The sequence below is a fragment of the Numenius arquata genome, chromosome 3, assembly GCF_964106895.1.
Source record: "Numenius arquata chromosome 3, bNumArq3.hap1.1, whole genome shotgun sequence".
In the NCBI taxonomy this organism is placed as follows: Eukaryota; Metazoa; Chordata; class Aves; order Charadriiformes; family Scolopacidae; genus Numenius; species Numenius arquata.
This window is the reverse complement of record NC_133578.1, coordinates 50,314,361-50,340,426: the sequence shown is the minus strand read 5'-3', so window position 1 is coordinate 50,340,426 and position 26,066 is coordinate 50,314,361. Positions and strand designations below refer to the sequence as shown.

General features: G+C 35.7%; 1 protein-coding gene across 1 annotated transcript in view; it reads left to right on the top strand.

Annotated features, from left to right (window-relative positions):
* Positions 1 to 26,066, top strand: part of MMP16 (matrix metallopeptidase 16) — a 179,920-nt gene that overhangs the window by 97,484 nt on the left and 56,370 nt on the right. The window contains exon 4 of the mRNA XM_074144867.1: positions 11,341 to 11,645. Coding sequence (XP_074000968.1) covers positions 11,341 to 11,645 — 305 coding nt within the window. The remainder of the gene's footprint in view (positions 1 to 11,340; positions 11,646 to 26,066) is intronic.

The window sequence follows — 26,066 nt, the reverse complement described above, 5'->3', positions numbered from 1 at the left end:
AGAATGCCCGCCTACAGCACTTTCCATTTATTTGCATTTTAAAATGTAAATGTAGTGTGTGTGTACACATATGACAAGGCATCTAAATACACCTACAAATATGTGTGTTTTTCTATCACTGATTTGTACAGACTGTGAGTCTCTATTTCATAACAGGATTTTTTACAGCAGTCTAAATCCCACCACTTGTATATCTTCCGTACTGTCACCCAAGTCATTAATCATAATAACAAACAAGGGTGCCTGTTATTAAACTATGTGGCAACTATCTAGTAATCTTTCTCACTTTGAAGAATTTATAGCAATTCTTTACCTCCTGCCTTCCGTCTTGTAAAATGTTCACTCTCTCACTTTGACAAGTCAACCAGAGCTCTGAAGAGAATAAGCCTATAATATTTTTTATAGTAAATTACAGACCGAAAGACATTTAAATTTTATTATAATTTTATTATATAAATATATTTTATTATTTATAAAATACAAATTATATATTTATTTTATTATAATAAATTTTATTATAATAAATAATAATAAATAATAATATAATAATAAATAATATTATAATATATAATATAATTATAATATAATATAATAATATATAATAATATAATATTAATCTTTCTGAATTAAAAAATAACTTAAAGAAAATAAGGACAACAAAAAGATAAATAAAATTCTTTACATGCTTCTCCTCACCTGCTTTGTTCTTCCCAGGAATTCCCTGCTTACAGGCTTAATGCCAGTTAACTGAATGACATTTTCAGTTGCTTTGTTCCCTAATTTTTTGATCATATCTCTAGCATCACTTGCCTGCTCCATTTTTCTCAGTGCCACTTCTCAGTCTTTTTATAACCTGCAGGTTTCCAGCTGCATTCCATGTCTTCCTGGCAAGTTGAACCTTGTAGTCTGAAGTGTGCCTGCTAAGCAAGCTTAGTAATTCCTCCAAGGAAAGAGTGATTTGTCACTCATTTCAGTGTCTGCTACCTCTTCCACTTTTCTGGAAAAGAAAAAGAAAATCAATCCCCCCAAAAAACTGCTCCCAAACCCAAGCCCTCTCACCCTCCCATCAGAACAGAAGCATAGAATAAACAATAAAAATTATGACATCGATCACAATTATCTTATCATAGGACTGCACTCACAAGCTTTTCTAAATAGGAAGAATATTAAGAAAAAAGTATTTTGTGGACATACCCGTTATATTAAAAAGAGACCAATAGATCAGCAGAACATGGACCTTAACAGCAGCTAATGGTTTTTCCTAAAATACTTAGTGATTTTTTTTTTTGCTGAGGTTTTTGATTGGAATGGTGTAAGACAAGCTCTTCAAATTTGCTTCTTTGTTGCTTAGTTCAAGAAAATATTTAATATACTATTGTAAATGTATAAACTCTTGTTGGACTCTGAAATCCAAAGATGTGGAGTTCTTTTTTTATATACATCGTTGTCAAATTCATGTAACTGCAGTGCGGAGCCCTTTGAAAGAGAGCAAAAGCTACATTTACCACTTACTATCTTGTCTGGCTACTTGGTCTTAGAGTATATCTTCAGTTCTTCTATTTAAATGAAATAATTATCGCTTCAGGCAAAACATCAAGACATTATTAATGGAAAAATAGAATTGAGATCACATATAAATACATTTTAAACTGTGCCTACTAATATTTTTAGTCTAGCATTTTCTGTCACTTATTTTTCCCCCCAAGAAATGCTCCTGGCACCTGTTAAATTTAAATTTGTTAATGTTCAGAATATATTGCCTCTTAGATTGTCACTGTAATCATGGGGAAGAGGATCAAAACAGATACACATGACATGATATTTTTTTCTACATTTCCATATTTTCCATTTGTAATTTTTCAAGCAGAAACAGTTCCCCAAAATTTCAAGATAGTGCTTCAAAGAAGTGACCTACTATCATAATTTACATTAATTGTGTCATTTTTGGCCACATACATATTTTGAGCTTCAGTGATAATTACTCCTCAAAAACAATGTGTGTGCAGACAGTATAAAAATTCAGATTTCCAGTATTAGGAACATCAGCATGGAGTGGGCATTGTGCTGCATTAATTGTACTTTCTCTCCCTCAGGGAATGCAGCTTTCCACTTATTTGAACTGGTAAATAGGGTGTTTGTTAGAATTTCTGTTTCTAATGAAGTTACACAGCAATATTACTTACCGTATCTTTTCTGCCTGGTATAATTCACACTGGTATACCTTGTAGACATTAGTAGTGCTTATGTTGTGTACTAACATGACTTCCACAAAAATAAAAACAGAAAATGATTATTTGAACCTTTTTACCAGCCAGAATATTATCGGAGTGAAGGAGAATATCTATAGTATATGAAAATTATAGCCCCCTTACAGAACAAAATACAAAGATCTTAATGATATGGGTTTGATTCTTCCTTAGTGTTTTAGACCATATCAGGTTACAGAACAATCTCTGAACATTATATAGAGTCAGAGAAGAAATCTCTGAAACCCATTAAGGAATTTTTTAAAATTAAAAAAAAAAAATTTAAGGGGGTGTTTACAAAGACACTTATGAGTCTCTCAAAAAAACGATTACCTTATCTTTTTCTAGGGAAGTAAATCATCCAGTACTTTAAAGAAGGAGCAACAATGTGAATCAATAAAGCAATCAGCTTTCTAAAAATAGAACATAAATGTTTATATGTCCTTTTCAGACAAAGAATTATTGACTAGAAAGTCTTCCTCATCAGAATTCTGGGCATAGTATTCATAATTTTAACTCCAGCAGTCAGTCATCGGTCAATTGCTCAGAATAGTTAGTCTGCAGAACACTTCTGCAAATAAAATTGGAGAATGCTCTCTAAAAAGCCACGCTTTGCCATGAATTATAACCATTACTTAGAACTCATAACTATTTAAAATGAAACAGTAATTTAAAAGCTGTTCTGCTTTATTTTGCCATCTTGGGGAAGAAAAAAACCCAACAATTTGATTGTTCAGCAGTATGTAATAATTTAATTGGTGGAGGAAACTTATCTGTAGATGGTCAATGGATTCGTCCCAAACCAACTAGAATTAATTTAATCTTTTTCTTGACTTCAGTGGACACTGAGTCAAGCCCTAGATTGATGTTGTTTTCCTTTCTCAACAAGTTGGATACATCCTGGATTTCAGTGCTCCAAAAATCCTCAGAAGATGAAAGATTTGGACATGTCTAACTGTATGCTGTCCAGCTAAATGAATTAATGCTGGCTGGGAGCTTCAGTATACAATGAAAAGTCCCATCTGGCTTGTTAACAATAGACTATGTTATTGCTATGGTCTAAATTATCCATATTTTCTGAAATATGGCAAGAAAATTTTTCTTAGGTGTTTAAAAGACTGACAGTAAGTCACACTGAAAAGTAAGAAAATGCTGAGTTAAGAAAAAACTTCGAAAATACTGTTGATTCAAAGTAGCAACAAGATTTTTCAATAAGATAATATTTTGGGTGTACTACTACAGAGGAATGTTTAGAAAATATTTCCTATATCAAGGTATAGCACCTTATTAATCATACTTGTCACAAAGTCAGTAAATTCTGAATTTCCTTGTGTTCAGTTTGCACATGGATGAAAAAACAGCTCTGTCTTCATATTGAAATGATAACACTAGCTTTGCATTGTGATGACGTTCACACTGCATTATTTTTTAAATATATGGCTGTACTATTTCAGCATCAAGACATGAACATATTGTCTTTCCATTAAAAACGAAAAGCAGAAATAAGGGGGAATAATGATTATGTGTTTTTTTCAGAGGTGGTGAGAACACATTTATGAATCACTGAAATATCTGAAAACTTTACTTCAATACACTAGCAATATTTTATGCTTTAATTCAGTTGCACCTGATTAATGTATTTTGAAACATGCCAGAAGCACTTACAGGATTGGGCCACACTTCGATACAACTTTTTCCCTACGTACATGTGAGACCTACAAGACCTTAAGCAGCGGAAATACCTAACTATATGCTCTAAAATTCTACCCTACCTTTTTAAGTCAGTGACAAATTTTGAAATTCTTAGTTCCTCTGTGTCACAGAGCACACAGTAGTATAGAAAATGCATGCAGATTTATATTGAGAAGTGATACCTCCAGATGTGGAAAGCATTCTGAGAGGAATGGTGAAGTTCTCAGGGTTCTGTGAAAACAGGTGTTTTCAAAATGACCCACCTGTGAGTTCATAGTGTTCTACTTACATGTTTTGCTGGAACTCTGATGACTTACATCTGCAAATCTAGAAAAATAGTAATTTGTTCTCATAAACTGTAAGACTACCATAGAGTTTCAACCCTTAAGAATTAATGGGACAGGGAAGCTACAGTTCCTGACATTAATCATTAGCTTTTTGTAGTAAGCGTGGATGCAGGATTAGATGCTAATTAAGGCTCTATTAAACATTCTTTTGTCTTTATAATTGCATACCTTACCAGCCTTAAATCAGAAATGCCATTAAAAATGCACTTCTAGTCAACCTGATCATACACAGGAAAATTTATGGTATCTATGTACTTGGTATCTGCTGGTGCCATTATAGGCAATGTTTAGGAATCTGAATAAAATGGAATACTTCAGTTCCTGAGTGTTGATTTAAGCATATTTGTCCCTCCGTTAAGCTTGGTGCTTCCCCAAAGTACAACTTAATAAAGGTAATGCCTGCCCTTTTCTTAAAGAACTATGTTAGCAATGTTACCTTAGTATTTCTAACCTCTAAATGGAAGTGGGGAGAATATGTGAAACAGACCTAATAAAAGGAAATTAAATTAGACTGTAGTGATTCTAAAATTTATGCAATGAAAAAGGTCAACATAACTGTGATTGCGAGAGAGGATTCCAACATAACAATCAGTTAATCCAATTAGTTATGCTTTTCAACAGTGTAATTAACAAAAAAATTCTTTTCACTATATGCATTTTTAGTGTCAGTCTTTTACATATACAATTTGAAAATTATAGAATATCAGTTCTCATTTCTGTAATACTTGTTTACTTCAACAATCCTGAAATAATTAAATATTTGAATATCAATATCCTATAATTGTAAATGCTTATGTTGCATTTTATTAGTTTTAAATTAATTAGTAGTAAATTATAACGTGGGACTACTTAGAACATCTTTCATTTATCAAGTATTTTGCCAATCTTGGTTTTGTGTCTTGGAAATCTCATCTTTGTTGCTTTTCATCTCCTTTTAATGAATTACAGGGAGTATATTATCCATGAAACTGAAGAGGCAAGAGAATTATAAATTCTTTCTAACATGGCAGCAGTAGCTTGACTTTTAATGTGGTCACAGAAAAAGAAAATCAAAAGCAATAGTTCTGACTTGGGTTTAATCAGCTAGAGCAGGAGTTATATGAACTGAGATCACATTTTACGAGTAACATTCTTAGCTTATGGCTACAAAGAGTTAGCAAAGTGAGACTGAAAATAAGTTGAAGCTAAGAAACCCACATCAGTGAGAGATTAATGAAGCGACTTGATAAAAAGTATCTCTAGAGAAATGATGGCGCAAAATGAAATATACCTTTGACCAGAGGTAATCTATTAATAAAAATTCAATCAAAGTAACAGTGGGATTTAAAAAAAAAGAAAAGCTTTGGTTGAGTTTTGGTTTGATTTACAGCAACGGCAATGAGAATGTAGTTTCAACAAGTTATTCAAATTTAAGCTATGTTTCAATTCATTTTATCTTAACTATTTCATATCAAATACAGATCTATAATTCGCTTACTTTAAACAGATTACTGACTGTGTCTTTTAACGTACTTAGCTGAATTTTCTGCTCTTTTATCTTCTGTGTACTTTCTTTCTTTAGCATGGTGTTTCCAGTTTGTGACTTTGCTCCAAGAAAATCTTGGAATGTTAGAGAGAAATGGCACTGTAGAAATATTTTCCCCATTTATATTTAATAGATACATTTATGTTCTAAAAAAAATAAAATATCATCTTTCATCATTATAATTACCTAATAATTGTAAAAACACTTACTAGTATCCAGTCTAATCAGCACAACAGGGTAGTAAGATATTGTTAATCTTGTACTCTGGATTTATGCACAAATGAGCATAGAACCAATTTAAAAACAGTATTTATTATATACAGTAGAGAATAGAAGTCTACAGGCCGTGAAGAAGTCTGTCACTAGTTATTACATCTCTTGTGGAGGCCATTACTGCTAAGGTAAGCAGTAATAATAAGCTTTATGCATTTTGAGCATTGCCTAGCCTTTGCTGAACTGCCTCTTGGGTTTAGCTTGGGTCAGAAGGGTTGATTTTATATATGGAATCATAGCAATTTACATGAAACTTATAATGATTTGTTCTAATGACAGCTCAGGAAGGAAAAAGGGAAATAGTGAAATTCAATGGCAAATATGTGCTACTTAGCATACTGTATTTAAATTTCAGATGATTGATATTACACAGTCAAGTGAGGTATACCCTGACAGCCTTGCAAGGCTACCGAAGCTGTTGCAGCCAAAAATATGTCACTGAAACATGGATTATTTTTTTTTGAGGATATTTTGGGGAAGGAGGGGGAGGGGAAGGAAAACCCAAAGCTTTTCTAAAATCAATAGGACTCAGAATTTCAGAATAACAGTCTCCAAAACAAGATTCTTCAGGCATCTGTAGAAATAGTAAATCAGTGTGAAAAGTGTGTATCACTGGTGAAATCTTATTCTTCTTGTGCAAGACATGGTTTTAAAAGCTATCATGCCTAAAGCAACTATCATGTTGAAAACTGTGTTTTCATCAAAGAGCAGTAATAACCACAAAATACTGTATTCAATTGATACATTGCTGTGGTTGTCTAAGAATAACAGCTTCCAGATTTTATACAAAGCATCACTCAGTTTACTAGTTTGTAAAAAATGGCATCAAAGTAGATGTTTCATCTTATAGATCGTCTTTTGCTTACTAAAATACTTTTGGAAGGAATGGTATGTTCTTCAGCCTCTTTTTAAGGTTGCACTTTGGGTCTGGTCAAGGTCAGCATTGGATCTTTCTTGACTGAACATCTTTTCTGTGAAATGATCACTAGACTTGGAGATTAGGAAAATAATATTTCATAAATACTGTTTTCTTATTGTGATGGCCTTTGTCTTGCTGTGCTGCCACCTTGCAATAGGAGTGGTTCTGAGTTGTTGTGTCCTCCTCTTATTTTCATTTGAGCTCCATTATCAGTACATGTTGAGTGTAAGGTACCCATTTCCTCTTTTTTTTTTGTTACCAGTGACAGTTATCACTCTTTCAGGTGACTGCTGGCTTTAAGACGTATAGTCAAATGTAATAAGAAAAGTGTTCACAGAAGACCTGATTTGCTATTGCAGTGTCTAAACTGAAGACTTTTAAGAGATAAGTCTGAATCTGGTTGTTGATGCATCGACTGTGTGGATTGATCTCCATACTGTACTTTTCTTTTGGAATTTCTATGATCAACACCATGAAATAAATGTAAAATAACTTGGATTTCATATATCTACATTGGTGACTTATTTTATGCAAAGTTCCCAGACAGACAACTTCAACATTTGTGTTACACACAGTATTGGAATTTTCCCTTTCGGGATTGAACATGGCTTGTGTTAAACACATTAAAATGGCCAATCATTTTCTGGAAATACTTATATTGGAATAACTACTGATTTATTTCATTTCTTTTAGAAGCTAAATTTTTCAGTATTATCTCACCCTCTCCAGAAGGTTGTTCTGGAAGCCAAAAATCTGTCTCATTTTAATACAGAATGTATGCTTTGAAAAATCTTTCTTCTTGACAATGAATCTTGAGATGTAGGATGCTATTTCAGAAGTAATTCAATAGCTGAATCCTCTGGAAAAGGTCTCCCATCATAGGTAATCACTCCTATTTAATGCATGTGAAACTTGCACAATGGCTCAATTTTTCATTTGTAATCAATGGCTAAAAATTTATTTTATGCACTGAAAAAGCAAGAAAATGTAAAGTGATAAGGCTTAAAACTGAGTCAAACCCTTTCAGGCCAAGCAATTAATCAATTTACCACTGATAAAAAATTCCGATCTGTTTTTATCCATTTCCTTATATCACATATAACAGCATAAAACTATCTTTTTGCTCTGTTTACATAACTACAAAGTGTGACTTTGACCTATTATTAAGGTTCCTAAATAGAAAACAATAAAAAATAACAAACTGTGTCTTTCAGGTGAACTGTTCCTACACCAAAATATCAGCTTTGTTAGAAATATCGGTTTTGGTTTTTTTTTTCTTCTGTGAAAAGAAGAGGCCCCGAGTACAGGGCCTCTGTACTCACAGCCCTGGTGAGGCCTCACCTCGAGTGCTGTGTTCAGTTCTGGGCCCCTCACTACAGGAAGGACATTGAGCTGCTGGAGCGTGTCCAGAGGAGAGCCACCAAGCTGGTGAGGGGTCTGGAGAACAAGTCACATGAGGAGAGGCTGAGGGAACTGGGCATGTTTAGTTTGGAGAAGAGGAGGCTGAGGGGGGACCTCATTGCCCTCTACAACTCCATGAAAGGAGGGTGTAGAGAGGTGGGTGTTGGCCTCTTCTCCCAAGGGAATAATGGCAGGAGCAGAGGAAATGGTCTGAAGTTGGGGCAGGGGAGGTTTAGATTAGATATTAGGAAGAATTACTTTCCTGAGAGGGTGGTCAGGCACTGGAACAGCCTGCCCAGGGAGGTGGTGGAGTCGCCATCCCTGGAGGTATTTAAGAAACATGTAGACGTGGCACTTCAGGGCATGCTCTAGTGCCCGGGATTGTTGGTTTGTGTCTGTTTGTGGGTGGGTGTGGGGTGTGGTTGTGGGTGTTTGTTTTGGTTTGGTTTTGGTGTTTGGTGTTCTGGGATTTTTTGGTTGGTTTGGGGGTTTTTTTGTTTGTTTGTTTTTTTGTTTTTGTTTTTGTGTTTTGTTTTGTTTTGTTTTGGTGGTTTTGGTTTGTTTTTTTTTTTGTTGGGCTCGATGATCTCAAAGGTCCCATCCAACCAAAAATATTCTCTGATTCTGTGAAAGCCTGTTGATTTATTTGCTGTATTCGTTATACATAGCAAATAACAGGGGCGCTAATCCTTCAGTGAGCTGTGCTTGAGACAATTACGTGCTTTAGAGAGCACACTGCAGGACTGACGAAAAAATTCATCAGCTTTGTAAGAGGTATTCTTAGCATGGCAACAGGTTAACTGTTGTCGTTTTTGGTAGTGGCAGTGTAAGTGTGCCTTTGCGAGATGTTCTGATTTAGTGCCATATGACACTGGTTGTAAAATGCTTCACATTCTCAAGGGGCACAGGATGAGTAGTTCATGAACTTGCTAACCAAAGCATCTCAAAAAAGTAATTCACAAAGGAAGGAGCTTTCAGAAAGGGGGTTCTGCAGAACGTCTGATACTTGGGCCAGTGCATCAAGTATTTTTTTAATCACCTGAGAATCAACACGACACTTATCATAAAATTAACGATGAGTAAATAACTATGAAGAAACGATATCATACAAAGCAATTTGAATCATATAACATTTACATCATATAGGGTAAGCCTATGTGTACAAATAAGAGGGCTTTTTCTCTCTGACAGAGAGATCAGTACAGCAGTTCTTTGTAGTTCTGACAGAGAAAGTTTTAAGAGAACATTGCAAAACTGGAGTGAGTTCAATAAAAATCACAGAAAATATTTAATAAACTGGATAAAATGTCTTATAGTAAGAGTTTAAAGAGTTCAAAATTTTAAGTTCAAAGAGACAACAAAAAGGTAATGACTTTGCAGTGCAGAAATGTCTTCAAAATGTATTTTTTTAGGGGACAAAATGTTCTTAAATCTCATGCATGTGAAAGAGAAAGGCAGAACAAGAAACAATGTTACAAGCCAGGCAAATAAGAGAATAGGCACAAGTATGTAAGGACTGGTTAAATCATCCTTGGAACAAAAGAGCAAGGGAATCAGTGGGTTCTCAACAGTATGTTATCTTCTAATCTGTCTTGGTATCTCTTTGGAACATACATACTAGCATTACTGGACTCAATACAATAATATTTTTGAGTGGAAGTCAAAATAGGTAACTTTATGTTTTCTGTGTGAACATATGAACAAAATATTATATATGTGAAGTCAAATCTATAAAAATTAGACCTGAAGGATTTATTTCCATTTATATAAACTTACAATACCATATAATCAGGCACATTTACTGCACCAAACAGATTGATCATTCCAGGTTTGTTCACAAAAATATTTTTGTTCTCCATTAACAAGCCATGCTGTGTAAACTTACATAAAACTTACACAAAACTTACACGTACTCTAGAACTATATAGTTTCTGAAGTTTGTGCTGGACACTCAGTCAAGCACATGCCAAATGAACCAAGAGCATCTGATTGCAGCAGTTTCAGAAAAGACACAAACCTATCAGAGTTTTTGCTGGCCATGTGAATTGAGTGAAAATGACAGAAGAAATTGGATAGGTCTGATTACTGCCATTATTTTATTGAATTCAATAATAAAAATAAATAAAGAAGTTTTTTTAAAGATGGTTCCACTATAATTTGCTAGTAACTGTGACTCTAAACTCAACTGTAATTCTGATGGTTTTTTGCCTTTCTCTTATGTGTGTCATTTGAAGTAGTAGAGACTGAAATTTCTGTTTAAATATATATTTCTGAATTAGCACATGATTATCTTCCGTAAAATGATTTCTCTGATGAATTCTACAGTTTTATGCAAGATTTATAGAAGCAATCAGATCATAAAAGGACATCTTAGCCGGTATTGAAATAAAAAGGCTTTGTTTCTGATAAGGAATTATCTATCCAGTTACAAATGCAACAAGAACTGTTTTTAAGGCTTTTGAATACTGGTTGGTGTTCACAGTATGGAGCTCAGCTATTGTTAATGGACTCACTTAAGAAGTTAAAATTTCATTTAACTGGAAACGTTTTTCTTTTGATCAGAAATGACATGCCGTTCTTTAGTTGTGATGGATTCTAATTGTGGTCCAGGAGGTAAACAGTCAGTGGTTGATTAATCTGGTTATCCTACTGTTAAGAATTTTTCATTTAAAAATATTTTTAATCTTCTGAAAATAAGATTTTTGTACTGCTGAGAATAACCTAACTGACATATAATAAGTTCTAGTGTAAAGGGCTACACAGATTGACACAATAATTTCACACCAGCTTATTTAAAAATACTCTTCTTAAAGGATATAATGCTAGACTAGCATGTTTTATTAAAAGCACAGTGCTTTTAATAATTAGCGGAAAATGTATGTAAGCAATGTCACTTACCACTCTGTGAAATTTAATCTGTTTCTCTGTTTCTTTCAGCATAAAGAACGTCACTCCAAAAGTAGGTGATGTTGAAACTCGTAAAGCCATTCGCCGTGCCTTCGATGTGTGGCAGAATGTAACTCCTCTAACATTTGAAGAAGTTCCTTATATTGAATTAGAAAATGGCAAGAGGGACGTGGATATTACAATCATTTTTGCATCAGGTTTTCATGGAGACAGTTCTCCCTTTGATGGGGAGGGAGGATTTTTGGCTCACGCATATTTCCCTGGGCCAGGGATTGGGGGAGACACTCATTTTGACTCGGATGAGCCATGGACTTTGGGAAATCCCAATCATGATGGTAAGACAATAATTCAGTTTAAACAAAATAGTAATGTGAATTTTCAGCTAACATTTCCATGCTTCCTTGCCCCTGAAGTCACATAGTTTTCTTTCCTAAGTTCACATTACTTTAGAAATATCTACAGTTGATTGGTCTATTAGAATCTGAGACAGAAAAGTTTCTGTCTAAATGTAAGTTACAATATGAAAATGTGTTTCTCTTGAAAAACAATTCTTGTTAGAAACCTTTCTGTTCATTTAAACACTGTACTGTTGAATGTTTACATATAAACTAATTTCATTTCAAAATTGTTTGCCATATAGATCTTATTTAGGTTTAGGGAAAACATGGAATGTTCTTTAGCAGTGATATAAGAGAGGTTAAGAACAACTGAGACTATCCACCAATACAGTGGATACCAATGCACGTAAAACCTAGTCTTGTCCAGTTGTTCTTTATGGTGATGCAATGGCAGAATTTAAAGTCAACTTTTAATGATGCCATTACAAGAACAGAGTTAGTGTTTCCCAATAACTTCTGAACATCTTTTGGAATTGTTAATTCCAACAGTAACTCCAATTTACTTAAATTGTACACTCCCCGTACTCAAGTAAGTGACTGCATAGTGCAGTTGACATACCTAAAATTTATCAAATCAAGATTATAGATACTCTTTAAAGTTACTCTTCACAGAACTATAATCTGGCCCTTGCTGAGCTCCAAATTCATGTGACTAACTAAGTGCCATTATCTAGGAAAGCTAATTTAAAGCTATCCTTACATCTCTGCAAAACAGTATCAAAGAAGAGTTTTTGTGTAGACGTACTCTGTGTTTGATGCTTTGATAGTTTTTGGTTCCGAGCAGCGTCAGTTGTCCTAGTAAATCTCGCTAAGCCAGTTACACTGAGTTTGAGAGAGTCTCTTCAGCAAACGATGCACAAAAGAGGATGCACAGATGCACAAGGAGGATGTTTCTGGCATACAGCAGATGATAAAGATGACAAGAAGTGCAGAACTGTGTATTTCAATGTTACACTGAATTTGTGAAAAAATGAGAGGCTTTATCTAATTCCTTTCCCTTTCTCACCTGAGATCTTCCAAGTAAAATTCAGAGCTTTTTATGTAGCAGTATTTGTAGCCTGGAGTTTGCAACGAAGCTTTAAGTTAACATTTCAGGAATATAAATACGGTATTGTGACTGTTCTTATGGTGCAATATTTCTGCTGCACCAGGGTCAGTGAAGCAAGAGCAATGTACTGCACTGTGAAAGCCCTTAGCAGCAGACCGGGTTCAGGAAGCTTATTTCTTGCGGACCAAGCCCTAGATTTTTACTGGAGCAAAATCTGTGGTACTCCACTGCTTGTATTTGCCCTTTTCCTAAGTTTAGATCAATGAAACAACAGTGGGAATCTTCTGTTTGTGCAGTGCAGGTACAGAGTCAGTCACAGCATTGCGAGCCTAAATTACGGCGACTTTCTCTCAGTGGGAGACCAACACTGCACATAATGTTCCATGGTTTTGGAACTATTACTTTAAGCACTCAGGAAAATCTACAGGCATGTGTACACTGAAGTCAAGATGTCAATTTAAAATGTGATAACTCTTTTGGAGCAGTTCCACAAATGGATACTTTTAGTGTATAGTGGCCAAAAGGCCACTCATGTCTTTATATGCCTGTTTGTGGTTGACTTTCGTAGAGCAGTTTGCAAAAGCTATTTTTTGTATTAATGAAATTTAAGATATTTTGAAGGAACAAAAATCAAGTGAAAGTAAAATGATAATATCACTAAAAATATGCTTTTATGTATCTTAGAACATTGAACCTTTATAATAAAAAAGTTTTGCTATCTGCATCATGAAGGTTTAATAGGTATTACTGGAAATTTATTCTGCACATTTAATAACTTACATACTTTGATGTGTTCATATATACTTTTTTGAGGGAGACACATTCCTGTTAGAATGGAATAGTCAAGGTAGAAAACCCAGGGTATTTTATGACTGGAATATTTGTGCAAAATACATGAAATTAAAATAAATATTTTGCCAACACAAGTTTTCTGCAGAGTTTTGGCAACTCCTAGTTTCATTGTTGAGATGGTATGAACCATGGATCTTAGGTCATAGCTATTGTCCGGAGAAATGCGCTATGTCATTGTAACTCTAGAAATAGCAGGTGATCTGTGTACGCAGAGTACCTGTTGTGCGATTGGTGACTTCCAGTTATCAGGTAGCCCAAGTTCTGCTGATGAGCTTACTGCATTAGCTTATGTCTAGGAATCCTGAAGGAACGTCCAGATTTTTTTTGTGGAAAAAATTTCCATGTGGAAAAAAAGGCAAGGATACCATTTGGGATTGACAGGAAGGAAAGACTTATAGCTCTCTCAGGCTCCTTATCATCTTGAGCTCAGTCTCAGAGCACTGAAAAGCAGAAGGCTGAAAAATATATTTATGATCTTAGCTATGAGTCATTTTTCCCATGTGAGTGTCATTTTTTTCAGGTTCATTCCTCCAATAGTCATCTTCATGTAGTGTTATTAGAAATCCAATACAAGGGGAAAAAGATTCGGTGATTTTTTTTATTATTATTACTTTATTTATTTATTTGTTTTTTATTTTTAAATTAACTCTTGCCCCAAAGGGCTGATTTTCTCTGATTCCTACTCTGTTATTTCAGAGCGATTTAAAGACACGGACCAACTTGGTTATTTAGCAGCAAAAATGCAAATATAACATCCTCTTGAAAAGTACTGGCCTCATTTTCCACCTTATACTTGTCTTCTAATGAAAACGATTTGCATACTGTCTACCTCAGAAAAGACAGTCCACTTGAAATGCTTTCATAAATAGTTAGGCACTTTAAAATAATTTTCATTCCAAATAAGCAATCGTATACAAATTCAGTATTCTGAGTATAGTTAATTGCAGTGTCTTCATACTTTAGGTTTGGGGTTTAGTTTTGTTTTGATTTTGTGTATTTTGGTTTTTTTCTTATCACGTTAGCTTGATTTTCTTGTGTTTTGCTTAGTTTTAATAATGTTCTAGACTGAAAGGACAGTTCCAATAGGAATATATCACCTCCACGGTGCAGTGCTGCTTTCCGTTGTTCTCATTTCAGTGGTATGTTTTTGTAGATCGCAGACCTATCTTATCAATCATGTTCTGAGGAAGAGATCTGTTCTTTGACTCCTCCCTCATTCTGAAGAATTAATAAGGGTCTTGTAGGAGTAAAGGCTAATGGGCCCGTTGCTCAGGAAAAAAAACCTTCTGTCATACAGTTTAACACTTGCAGGCTCTCTAGAATGATGTATTTCTTTGCTTTCATTATACCCTGTAAGCAGGGCACAGCTGGTACCTTAACTACAGCTGAGCTGGAGAGGTCTTTTCTCTGAATTTCCTTCCCTAGTGCTGCAGATGATGCCAGAAGTATTGGCCAGAAAAAAAAAGGACAAGAAACTTACCATCACAGGAGGTCAATGGAAAAAAGGACAGAATTTGTTTTACTAGGGAAGGAGAGATATACTGGAGGATAAAAGGTGTTTGTTTTTTTTGTTTTTTCAAGGTAGGGAAATGGTAGTCTTCCAATACTTTGGACAAAGTGTTTGTATGTATTGGACTGTAGCCTTCCTCTGGTCAGCTTTCAGGTGCCACGTTCTTTCAGGACATCTACTGTTCAAGTTGTTCTGTGACAGTAAACTTTTTCACCTATAGTAGACCCTATTTCCTTTATGGTCTGCCTATCCGGGCTCCAGTGTGAGCTGAGAGCCTTAGGTTTGTAAATTACTTGGGACAGGGTGGTTTCTTCATGCATCTTATGAAGTACCTTGTGCTCCTTGGCGATCTTGGTTAAAACTCAGGTTATTTTGGTAACTTAGCAACTATGGTAGAAAAAAAAGGATGGAGGAAACATACATTGAAGCTGAAACACTGTTCAGGAAAAGCCAATCAGAAAGTATAGGAGTACCACAGGAAAACATTTCACAATATGTACACTTAAAGATGTAAAAAGAGAAAAGAATAAACAGGAGATGAAAGTCAAGTTACATAAGTAGCTATCTGAGAAATCAGTACTTATTAAGTAAAACTGTAAATCTTTATTTCTTCTGAACTTAAGTGCTGGAATGAAAAAGAACTGGTGGAAAAAAAAAAAAAAAAAAAGGAAAGGAAGAAATCTTAATTTACCAGTCTTTACCAGTCTTGAAGCTAGGGAGAGATTTCATTGTTTCCAGTACTCCAGTCCATTTAAGTGATATATATCACCTCATTTTTTGAATGAAAAACTTATGGACAATGAATAATGTAGTTAAATCCAAAGAAGGACAATGACTTCTTGCTAAGAGTGACAATATTTCGGAGATACTGTATTGTCAAAATCTTCAACAAAAATCTTTTTCAATGTATTTCTTTCAATCGCAATTTTTCAAATCACTGTTGTGAAATTCAAAGACACTGCCAGGGAGCAGGGGGAAATAAGGACTGTCTCTATAGTAAATTTTCTAGTAGCTAACAGAAAAATCCTGTCCTATGCTCTGTCTTCCTGTACTAAAACTGAAAGTGGTGCTCTTGTTAGCCTCTCCCATGTATTATCTTCATCTGTCCATTATTCAATCTGCAGCATTGAAATTTTTTGATGCACTGCAATATAATTTGAGGTTGTAGTATCAGATTCTAGTAGAACAAGTAGTGTGCTAGATTTCTGGAAGATCTGCTTCATTATGGAATCGTTAAGCCTTAGAGCCTGTAGTCTTCTCCTCCTCCCCTGTCCTCCAGGTTACTGCAGCATGATGGGCCATACAACATTCACAAGGTCTTGTAGATGAGGTGCTTTCCCTATCATAGGACTGGCAATTATTTGTTTCTACTTATATTCTCCATATTTTTTTTCTAACTTTGAGCAACAGTCTTTTGAAAGCTGTTGATAATGCCTGCTGAGCATAGATGTTTGCTACTGGAAAAAATGGAAGGTGTATTTCTACAATGACACAATTAGGAACAGGACTTACCCTGCAACTCTGCCTTGTTAATAGCATATAGCAATAAAACCATTAAAAAATACAGTATGCCAGCTCTCCTATGTGTGCTTCAGGAAATACAAATTAGAAAGAAGTTAAAACATGTATTATATACAGGACTCGCTAGATTTTATTTCATTGCCTCATTCCTGTGGCTGAAGGTTCCCTATGATGCCATAACAGAACTTTGAGAAAGAAAGGAGGCAACATTTGGCCTAAGAGCTGCTAAATGCAGTCTGCACAGTGGGGGCTGCTCCTGAAGTGATGAAGGGGATATATGTCCCTTATTACAGGATCATTAGCTGCTATATTGTGGAGAGGAAGTGTTATTTGCTTGTTTGGTTTTTAGTGTGTTTGATTTGGGATTAAGGAATCTCTTGTGAGGCCTTGGAGAGGACAGGAATTATTCTCGGTTCAGTTAGTAATTTTCTTAGTAATTTAAAAGTGGACAGTTTCAAAGGCTAAATGAATCTCAGACCCTTCACCATTTCTGAAGTAAGACCCAAGAGAGCAGCAGATAAAGAGTCTGAAAACAGTCTTCTGAACAGAGACCTCGGAGAAAGCTCTCATCTTTAGAAATCTGTATATCTTGACTAGCTCTGTTGGGAAACCCCAAGGGCTGTTCCATGGATCATGTGTGTGTAACATTCCCTGGCAACCCTAGCCCATCAAAGCCAGGTTCCTTAATTAGTGACTATTCTCAAAAATTTCATTTTGGCAGATAGTGGCAAGGAAAGAAAGAAAGGACTGTGATGAACTTTTGCAGTTAATAGTCACTGCTACTTGCATGTTGAATGAAACACAGGCTATTCTTGTCAGTTGGGAATAATGACTGAGATGTATCTGTTCTTCCTCACTATGGCCTTACATATTTTCCACCAATCTCTTTTCCCTGGATTTATTGCATGATTTGTTATAAACATAATTCCTGTTAAATAGAGAAAGCTCTCAGATGGAATCCTAAAAATTATGTCATATAGAGCAGAAAGGAAGACATTCAGAGAAGGAGCCATCATGGATGAAGATATATACACTATGTTCTAATAGAAAACAAAATCCATTACTAATACATATCATCATATATTTTATGGCTTCTTAATTTATATATTTGTTTCCTTCATCTGAGAGTGTATGAAAACATTTTTGCTATCTGTCAGAAGGTAAACGTCTCTAATTTAAGGCATAAACTTTTTTCTCTGTTTCAGAAATTGCATTGGTTTATCAAAATTGATTTCACATTTGTCTGGCTACATTCACTTAAGTTAGTTTAAACCTTGTTTAGAGCAGTTATTTTTTCTGGGGAAATTACTGAATGCTTCTGAGCCTATTTAAGGGAGTGTTAAACCAGTTTGAATGGAGAGTGCACTACTTTTAATTAGATTAATTTAAGATTGACCTACTTACACAAGTGCAGCTTTTTAAACAGAGCAAGATTTAGAAGTAGCTCTTAGGGAAAAAAAGGATTTCTTGAGAGCTTAAATTTCAAGCACATTAGACATGATGGTTAATGTACCAATTACTGGCTAAAATCTGACCATAGAACTGTGTCTTCCAGTGACAGAAAATATTTGGCAAAAGCTAAGTTTAAGTTCTCCTTAGATAAACACAGTAGATCAGTAATGGTAGTTTGATACTCTTCTCTTCATATCTGCAAGAGAAATAGAAATCAAAGTAAAATGCATGATTTTTTTACCTCTGCAGGTACCAAGGCAGCTTACTGTACCATACTGAAATTCTGCAGAAACCAGTTCCTCCATCAAATAATATACAATAAATAATAGCAAATGAAACTCCATTACAGAAGTAATAGATGTTTTTAGTATACAGTTACACTTAAATGTAAGGAGAATATTATCACAGAGTGCTTACATGCATGTGGAATATTTGTAACTTGTATATATATGAAGCTGTGTTTTTGGGAAAACAAGCCTAAAACTTTAAGAATTCAGTAATTTTTTTTTTTTTGTCAACTTTCCAGCATTCAAAAGCTTATTCAAATTTTGCAGGCAATAAAAAGAAAAAAACCAAAAACAAACCTGTCACTTGGTACTGTTCTGCTTGTAGATTGCCAAGTAAAAGCTTCTTGGACCTGATGCAAATACAGTATCTGGTGTAATGTGCTTGGACTCCAGTTAGCGCATAGATTCTGCTGTGGGCACTGTTGGCAGCGAAGAAAAATTTATGAAAATCCTGATCTCTGAACTGCGTAGATCAACTTGTAGTAAATTTCCTTTGTCTGCCAGTGCGGTTGACACAGTGCAGGAGATATATGCTGCTGGAAATATGAACCAGTGGAGTTGTGAAAACTAAGTCTCCTGGGGGAGCTCTGTGTCTCAAACCATGCTCGTGTCATATGCTAGGGTTAGGTATAAAGAAAGCCAAGCATTTCAGATTAAAGCAAGTTCTTTATTACAATATTGGCATGACTTTAATTTCATAAAGCATAGTGCTCTTAATTGATTATATATATTTTACTAAGCTCTTATCAATATCAAATTTGATCTGTAACCAAGCAGTGTGACCCTGCAGTTGCCACATGCTCATTTTCTGGTTCTGTACTAGGATAAATATGTAAAATTGTATTACACTTCTGTATATACTTTTAAACAGAATTGCCAACGTGGATTCAGATCAAAGGTTATCCTACAAAATATCCTATCTCCAGTTATAGCTATTAACAGATACCTAGGGAAGAGAATAAGAGAAGGGCAAACATATGGCAACATAACCCCAGCATATTCCCTCTTAGCTTCCAGCAATCTGTGGCTCATTGAATTTCTGAGCCACAGGCCATATTTTTGTGTTTAATAGCCTTTGAGGGATTTCCTTTCATGAATTGGTGTAATCTCTATTTGAACTCATGTAAGCCTTTGGTAACCACAACATTCAACTATGTGTTTTATAGCTTAAGCAGATGTGACAAAGTACCTCTTTCTGAATTTTGAACCTGCCATTGATAAATTCAGGCTAGGTAGACTGGTGCTTATATTGTGAGGAAGTAATTTCCTAATTACTTTATCTATACCATTCATAATGTCATGGACCTCTGTCACATCTTGTTTCCAGGATAAAGAGAGCTAGCCTGTTGAGTTACAGCGTTGTTTTTATGTAGTTGTAAGGTTAAGGAAGCACAACTTCTATTTTAAACGGAATCTGTTTGAGTGCAAACTGGGCGAATTAGCAATATTGTAAAAGATGACAAAACCCAACTATTACATTTATAACATTGCACAATGATGAAGATGCCAGGATAATATTTAAAAGAACTTTGCAAGGTGCAGACAAATGGAGTAACGATTGATTCTATTCATTTCACCATTCCCCCTGAAATCCAATTTAATTCAGGAGTCAAGTAACAGAGATAATACTTTCTATTGCTAAACCTCAAGGCTTCCAGTACTTACAAAGCAAACCAGTCTTTCCCCATCAGGAAGTGCATGTTATGCTGAAAGAACTTAGTGGGTAATCTGTCCTCAAACTTCCCAAACCTTCCATGAATTATATGCACTTGATGTGCATATGCCCACCTTTCCCATATCCAGTCACCCCAAGATCTTACATAAACGGTAACTCTGGAACATTCAGTGTCTGCTACATAAAATGTGCCCTTGAAAGTATTATCATAGGATGCAAAGCTGCACTTCAGAACAGAAAGATCCCTTTCAGTAATTGAAGAGATGGAAAATGATTAAGAAGTAAACCATAAATGGCCCTGGCTGGCTTGTGAGGACTTAATCATTAGACATAGGGCTACACAGATAGGAGAAGAGGATCTGTCTACTAGCTGCCATTTACTGCCTGGAAGGCAGACGATGGAAATTATTAACTGTTGGCAAGGTAATGACCTTATTTTTATTGGTTTTGGGGATGTTTTTTCTTCAATGGAGCACTCATTTACATTTCATTAAAACGGAAATCTGTTAAACACTGGTCATCAGTGAAAGTAGTCTTGTGGATGAATCCAGCCCCACGTTCTAGATGTGTGTTTAGCTGGCTGCTTTTAATACATTCCGGGCTTATCAGTGTGCAACATGATGCTCTCAGCTTCTTTCTTGGCCTAAAATTGCCAAGTGCACTACTGTGCAAACTGAAAGAGAGGCTGAGGAATATGTCAAGAAGATGGACTTTGTGATGTTCTTAATTATAACAATGGAAAAGTAGACTGTTACGCACATCTTAAATTGTGCTTTTTGTGTCTATAGAAGCAAGGTGGTATTTACACTGTAGCTTAATAGCCAGAGATGGTCATGATGCAGGTCGTGAACCAAAAAAAGGCAGCCGCTAAATTGCATGTTGCTTCCATTATGGTGTAGGTAAACACAGATCATTGCAAGCCCACATGGAGTAATTAGGGAAGTTGCAGACTCAGTTATCCATTCAAATGGCAACTGGAGGTTATTTCCCACATACTAGGGCCAGTAGAACAAACTGTTTGCATTTGCCATCTGCCTCAGTTTGCGATCAGCCAGCCTATCTTGCTAATGAAAAGTGTTAAAATGAAGCTGGCTGACTTTGCATGGAAATAAATGAGGAAAGTTCACATTGTCTGTTACATCAACTTTACTGCCAAGGAAACATCTAGCTGAAAGGCAGAATGGATCCTTGCAGACAATTTTGGCAGCCATTGCACCTACATTCACAGAAAAAGAACTGCCATATTTTGTTATTTTTTTTTCAAAGATGTCTTTGTCTCAAACAACTGTTTATACAACAATGAAGATAACTTTATCTTCCCAAACTGAATTCATTTGATCAGACACTCATATGAGTATATTAAGAGTACTGAGTTAATATGCGGAAATTTAGCTGGGAAATGTTTGTTAAAATTGTTAATAAGCTGAAACTAACAATGTTGGGATGCCAAAGTGATAAGTACTTCCAAAACAATGTTTTGTGTTTTGGTTTGGGTTTTTTTTTCCATTTTTTTTTTTCCTTGCAGTGTGTTAGAAAAGAGGATTGGGAAGGCTTTTTTGTTCAGGCAAACAGATGTATTTTGAATGAGTGCATACATAAAATGTCGGCCAGCCCCTTCATTATTATTTTTATTACCCCACAACCCCTCACACATAGTTGCTGCGTGAGAATGGCAAGGGAAAAAAAAAGTAAAACCTCAAAGAACAAATAAATAAATCTAGCTGCTATCTTAACCTATCCTCCTCTTAGAAAGAAGCTTAACAATTTTTGAGTCCTGAATCTGAGGGAGCTTCATATCATTCTTGTACGTTAGAGAAAGTTATAGAGAAAGGGGGAAAAATACATCTTTTTGTAATTCTAATAAAATTAATGCTAATAATAAAGAAACTACTTTATAACCTATGAGATTTCACACCAGAGACTGAATTTCAGGTTCTTGAAAGATTACTTGCTATGGAGAGCTTGTGAAAAACCATGTTCTCAAACATATTGGGATAAAAAAAGAGACATTCACCTTTATTATTGCAAATAAGTTGCAATCAATTCACAACTAAAAAGTCAACTATTGAATAAATAAATTGAATATTATTTTTTTTTTCACTGTGATCTGCTGGTAGAAGTGATTTAGGAAAGAGAAACTATCTACGATCCTCAAATTCTCTCTTTATGCCACAAAGTAGCATTTCTGTCATTTAAAGCAGACAACCAGGACCACTTCATGAAGACTTTTTCACCAAGACAGCAGCTTTAGGAAATCTGACTATTCCCAAGGATGCTGTATAGAATATTATTACTGTGCTGCCTTCTCAGGGGCAAACAGAATCTGAAAAATCATGTTGCCAATTACTATGGATGTTCTCATGGTTTCCTGAGAGAATGAGACAAGAATTTACAGTAATTATCTATTTATTTATCGATTAGGCAGAAATTTAATGGATTGTTGTTGCAAAAGTAGAAAAATGTAAGATAACCCTAAAAGATAAGATAATATTATATATGACTTTAAAGCATAGTATATGGCTAACTAATGAAAGATTTTCTACAATATCTCTGTTTTCAAGCCTAGAGAATAATTTGTGCTCTATCCTGACAATTCTTCACTTCAGATGCTCAAACCATATGTTCTTGAGGCCAAAACGTTTTTAATCTATATTTAGACTCCTTCCTAAGTGGCTTGGGTTTCAAAAAGTGCTGAGCAGCCAACACCAATACCTGGAAACATCTACAGCTAAAACATCAGGTTTGGAAAGAAGACGAAAACAGAAAAATCAAAAAGAACCAGCTAAATTAAAAGAACAATATTGTTTTGTGCAAAATGTTTCGTTGTAGTGGACAGGGTTATGTTTCTAGTTCAAGTCTTCCTGGTTTTGTGCATGTATCACTAAAGTCCATACCCTGCACCTTTATAATTAATGTTTTGCCACTGACTTAAATGAAAAGACCTAAGTCAGAAGCCAGAAGACTTGAGTGGGTGGAATTAATCTGACCATATGTTGATGTTTATATCTGAGTTAATCTGATAGAGCCCCTTTAGGGTTAGAGGAGAGATATATTGCCTTCCTGGGTAAGATTTGTTGCATCCTGAAGTAGGTGTCTAAAATAAACTAGATGAATCATGGCCTGAAATACCTGTTTCTCATCACTGGCTGTGAAGGGTGCAGGTATAGACATTTGTGTTACAGTTTTCTGTAGCTAGATGACTTCCGCCATTGATGTTGAATCATGTGCAATTTCAGATTAGAGGAGAACTGAAGTGTTAAGTACTTCCAAATAACAGCACCACTGGGATCCAAAGAAATCTTTCTCAGCACCAGAGATGCCTGTTTTGGGAACAGTTCAGTATTACACTCAGAAAAGTTAATTACTAGTGTAGGCTGTCCCCTGTCCCTCTTGGTATGGCATGACAGACACTCTAGTATTGGTCTAAATGTCGTAATTCACAAATGGGTTGCACCACTTAAATTCTGAATGGATAGTTGGTAATAAAGTGATGTGTAAACATACTTTTAGTTTCCCCTTTCTAAGAATCATACAAAGCACCTTTCTTATAATGCAGTTTAGGAACTGATACAGTGTAAGTGTGAGGAAATGGGATTATCATTGAGTACTCAGGAAACTGAGGATATGGTAGTGACATAGGATTATCCTTGCTAGCAGTGCTCCAGCTAGCAGTGCTAGCAGAAGCAGTGAAAATATTAGGGTCTGAGCTTCAGGAAGAGTTAGCAACTACAATATATACCGAGAGTCGGTCCTTAGCTGGTTTCTGTTTCTAATGTTCGCTTGTGTTACTGACAGGGCTGGCCATGGTGACTGGCAGAGGTGGAGAGATAATGGCCCTGGACCTGCCTCAGTGTGGGATGTGGCAGAGCAGCTGTGGGAGCAGTGTGCTCCCAGTGACTCTGCACTTTCCTGCTTTCCAGTGGGAAGCTCTGGTCTGAGAGCCATCTGAAATAGGACCTCTGGCATTGTCCCTTCTCCCTGCCTGTGCCAACCACTGCCCCTCCCGGTTTGGGTTTTGCTGAGCTTCTCACTCACGGAAGGGAAAGTGTGCCAGGATTGACCTCTGCCCTGGCTAACATTCCCATCTCCAAGCTCTCTTGCACTTCGGCTGGAGCCGCTAACTCCTGCCTTCGTCTTCCTCTTGAAGCATCCCCTTCATAGGCTTTCCTCTGCCAGGAGGCCCAGATGGATGGCTTGGCTCCCTAACCATCTCGGCCTCTCCAGCATCCTTTGCCCTGTCCTCTGCAATCCTTCATCCTGGAGGCTGCCCCTCCACCGCGGGTGCTGGGGCATGTCCATGTCAACAAGTGCCAAGAGTCACTAGTGCCAAACTGACAGTATTCTCTGAGTGCTAGAGAGGCATTAGTGGTTCCTCCAGCTAGAGTGAGGATATATCATGTATCATACCCACTAATAGCAGGAGACTATCCAGTAGATCAGAGCATTTCGAATGAGTAAATTTTAACAAAGTAAAACCAAAGTAGAAGATTTGTCTTTCTGTCACTTTCTCCATATATATGATCCCCAGTTTGAAGTTGTCTCAATTTAGAATATGATACACATTTGGATCAGGTCTCCCTTTGAAGTCTGCAGACTTCTTAGAAAACATATCTGCTTTTCAGATCAGAGAACTTTTAATGATTTTTTTTTCTTCTCCTAATCACTTTGCCAATTAGGATTCAAAATTCCCACTTCTTTTATCACCAGTCCAATGAAAAAAAAAGATAGACAATTCTGTCTTGACATTTTTTTCTTAATAGGAATTGAATAATCAAAATAACAGTGAAGGAAGAACTGTATATATAAAATTCCCAAATATATATACAGCAGTATGTCACTTTGTCTTTAAAAAACTTCAAGTCTTATGTAGGTGTTAAGTAGATACAATGATAGGGTAAGAATAACAACTTGGTTTTGATGGCTTTACTGTGAGTTAAGTTAGAGGATAATATAATTAATCTCAGTAGTTTAACTGACACAGGGTAAAAAATGATCTCTGCAGACAGCCCACACAAGATTTGCACATAAAATAATTCTATATACATTCTAATGTGGGGATTTCAGTGATCTGTAAGACCCTTGTCAGATTTCTGCCCCATGGCAAGTTACATCTATTGTCAATATTGGCAGCGTGACTTTGATCTTCCTCCTGGTAATTACACATAGTTCTTTATAGTAGGACACACAGGACATTAGTGGAAATGAAGAAAAAAAATCATCCCTTCAAAACAAAAGCAGCCGCAGTGTTAACATGCTAGCATTTTAGCTGAGTGGCTTAGAGACAAAACTTACATTTGATTTTGTCGAAGACAAGGATTTGATTTTAATGTGGACTCATGTACAATTAAGGTCCTTTTATGTTTATTCTCACCGAGACTGGCACTTACACAGGACCGGTAGAAAGGTGTCCATTCCCTTCACATGAATGAGCTTCAGGGACAGGACCATGGAGGGTAGCTGGGAATTGTGTGATACATGCTCTTTTCATGCACGTATCCGGATCTTCAACCCCAGTGTGTGTTCATTGTCACAGCCTTCAGAAAGGAGTTTTAGATACTTCTCCAGGTTATTGTTCCCACAGCAACAACTAAAAACAGAAACAAAGAGAAGATAGGAAACAGTATAATAAATAAGGCTGCTACAGTATATGCAGCATTTGTAATTGCATTGGTACTACTGGAAAAATAGCATAAATATTATTTAGCAACCTGGTAATTTGTAATGTTATAAGAATGACCATTGTATTTTCAAACATTTTAACTGGTGTGAGCTTGCTGAGAGAAATTAATTTATTAAGATGTTTTCTAGCAAAATGCAAAATTCCATTATGATTTAAATTTAATTTATTTAACATAGTTATTATCTAAAGGTGACCGTGTGAACACCCAAAATAAAACTTTACAGTCTGTTGATCGATATGACTTTATTACTAATAGAATGAAAATGCCGTTTGAGAACAGTATAGAAATTTAGTAATGGACCTGAGTGATGAAGAATTAATCGTGGGAGCTAG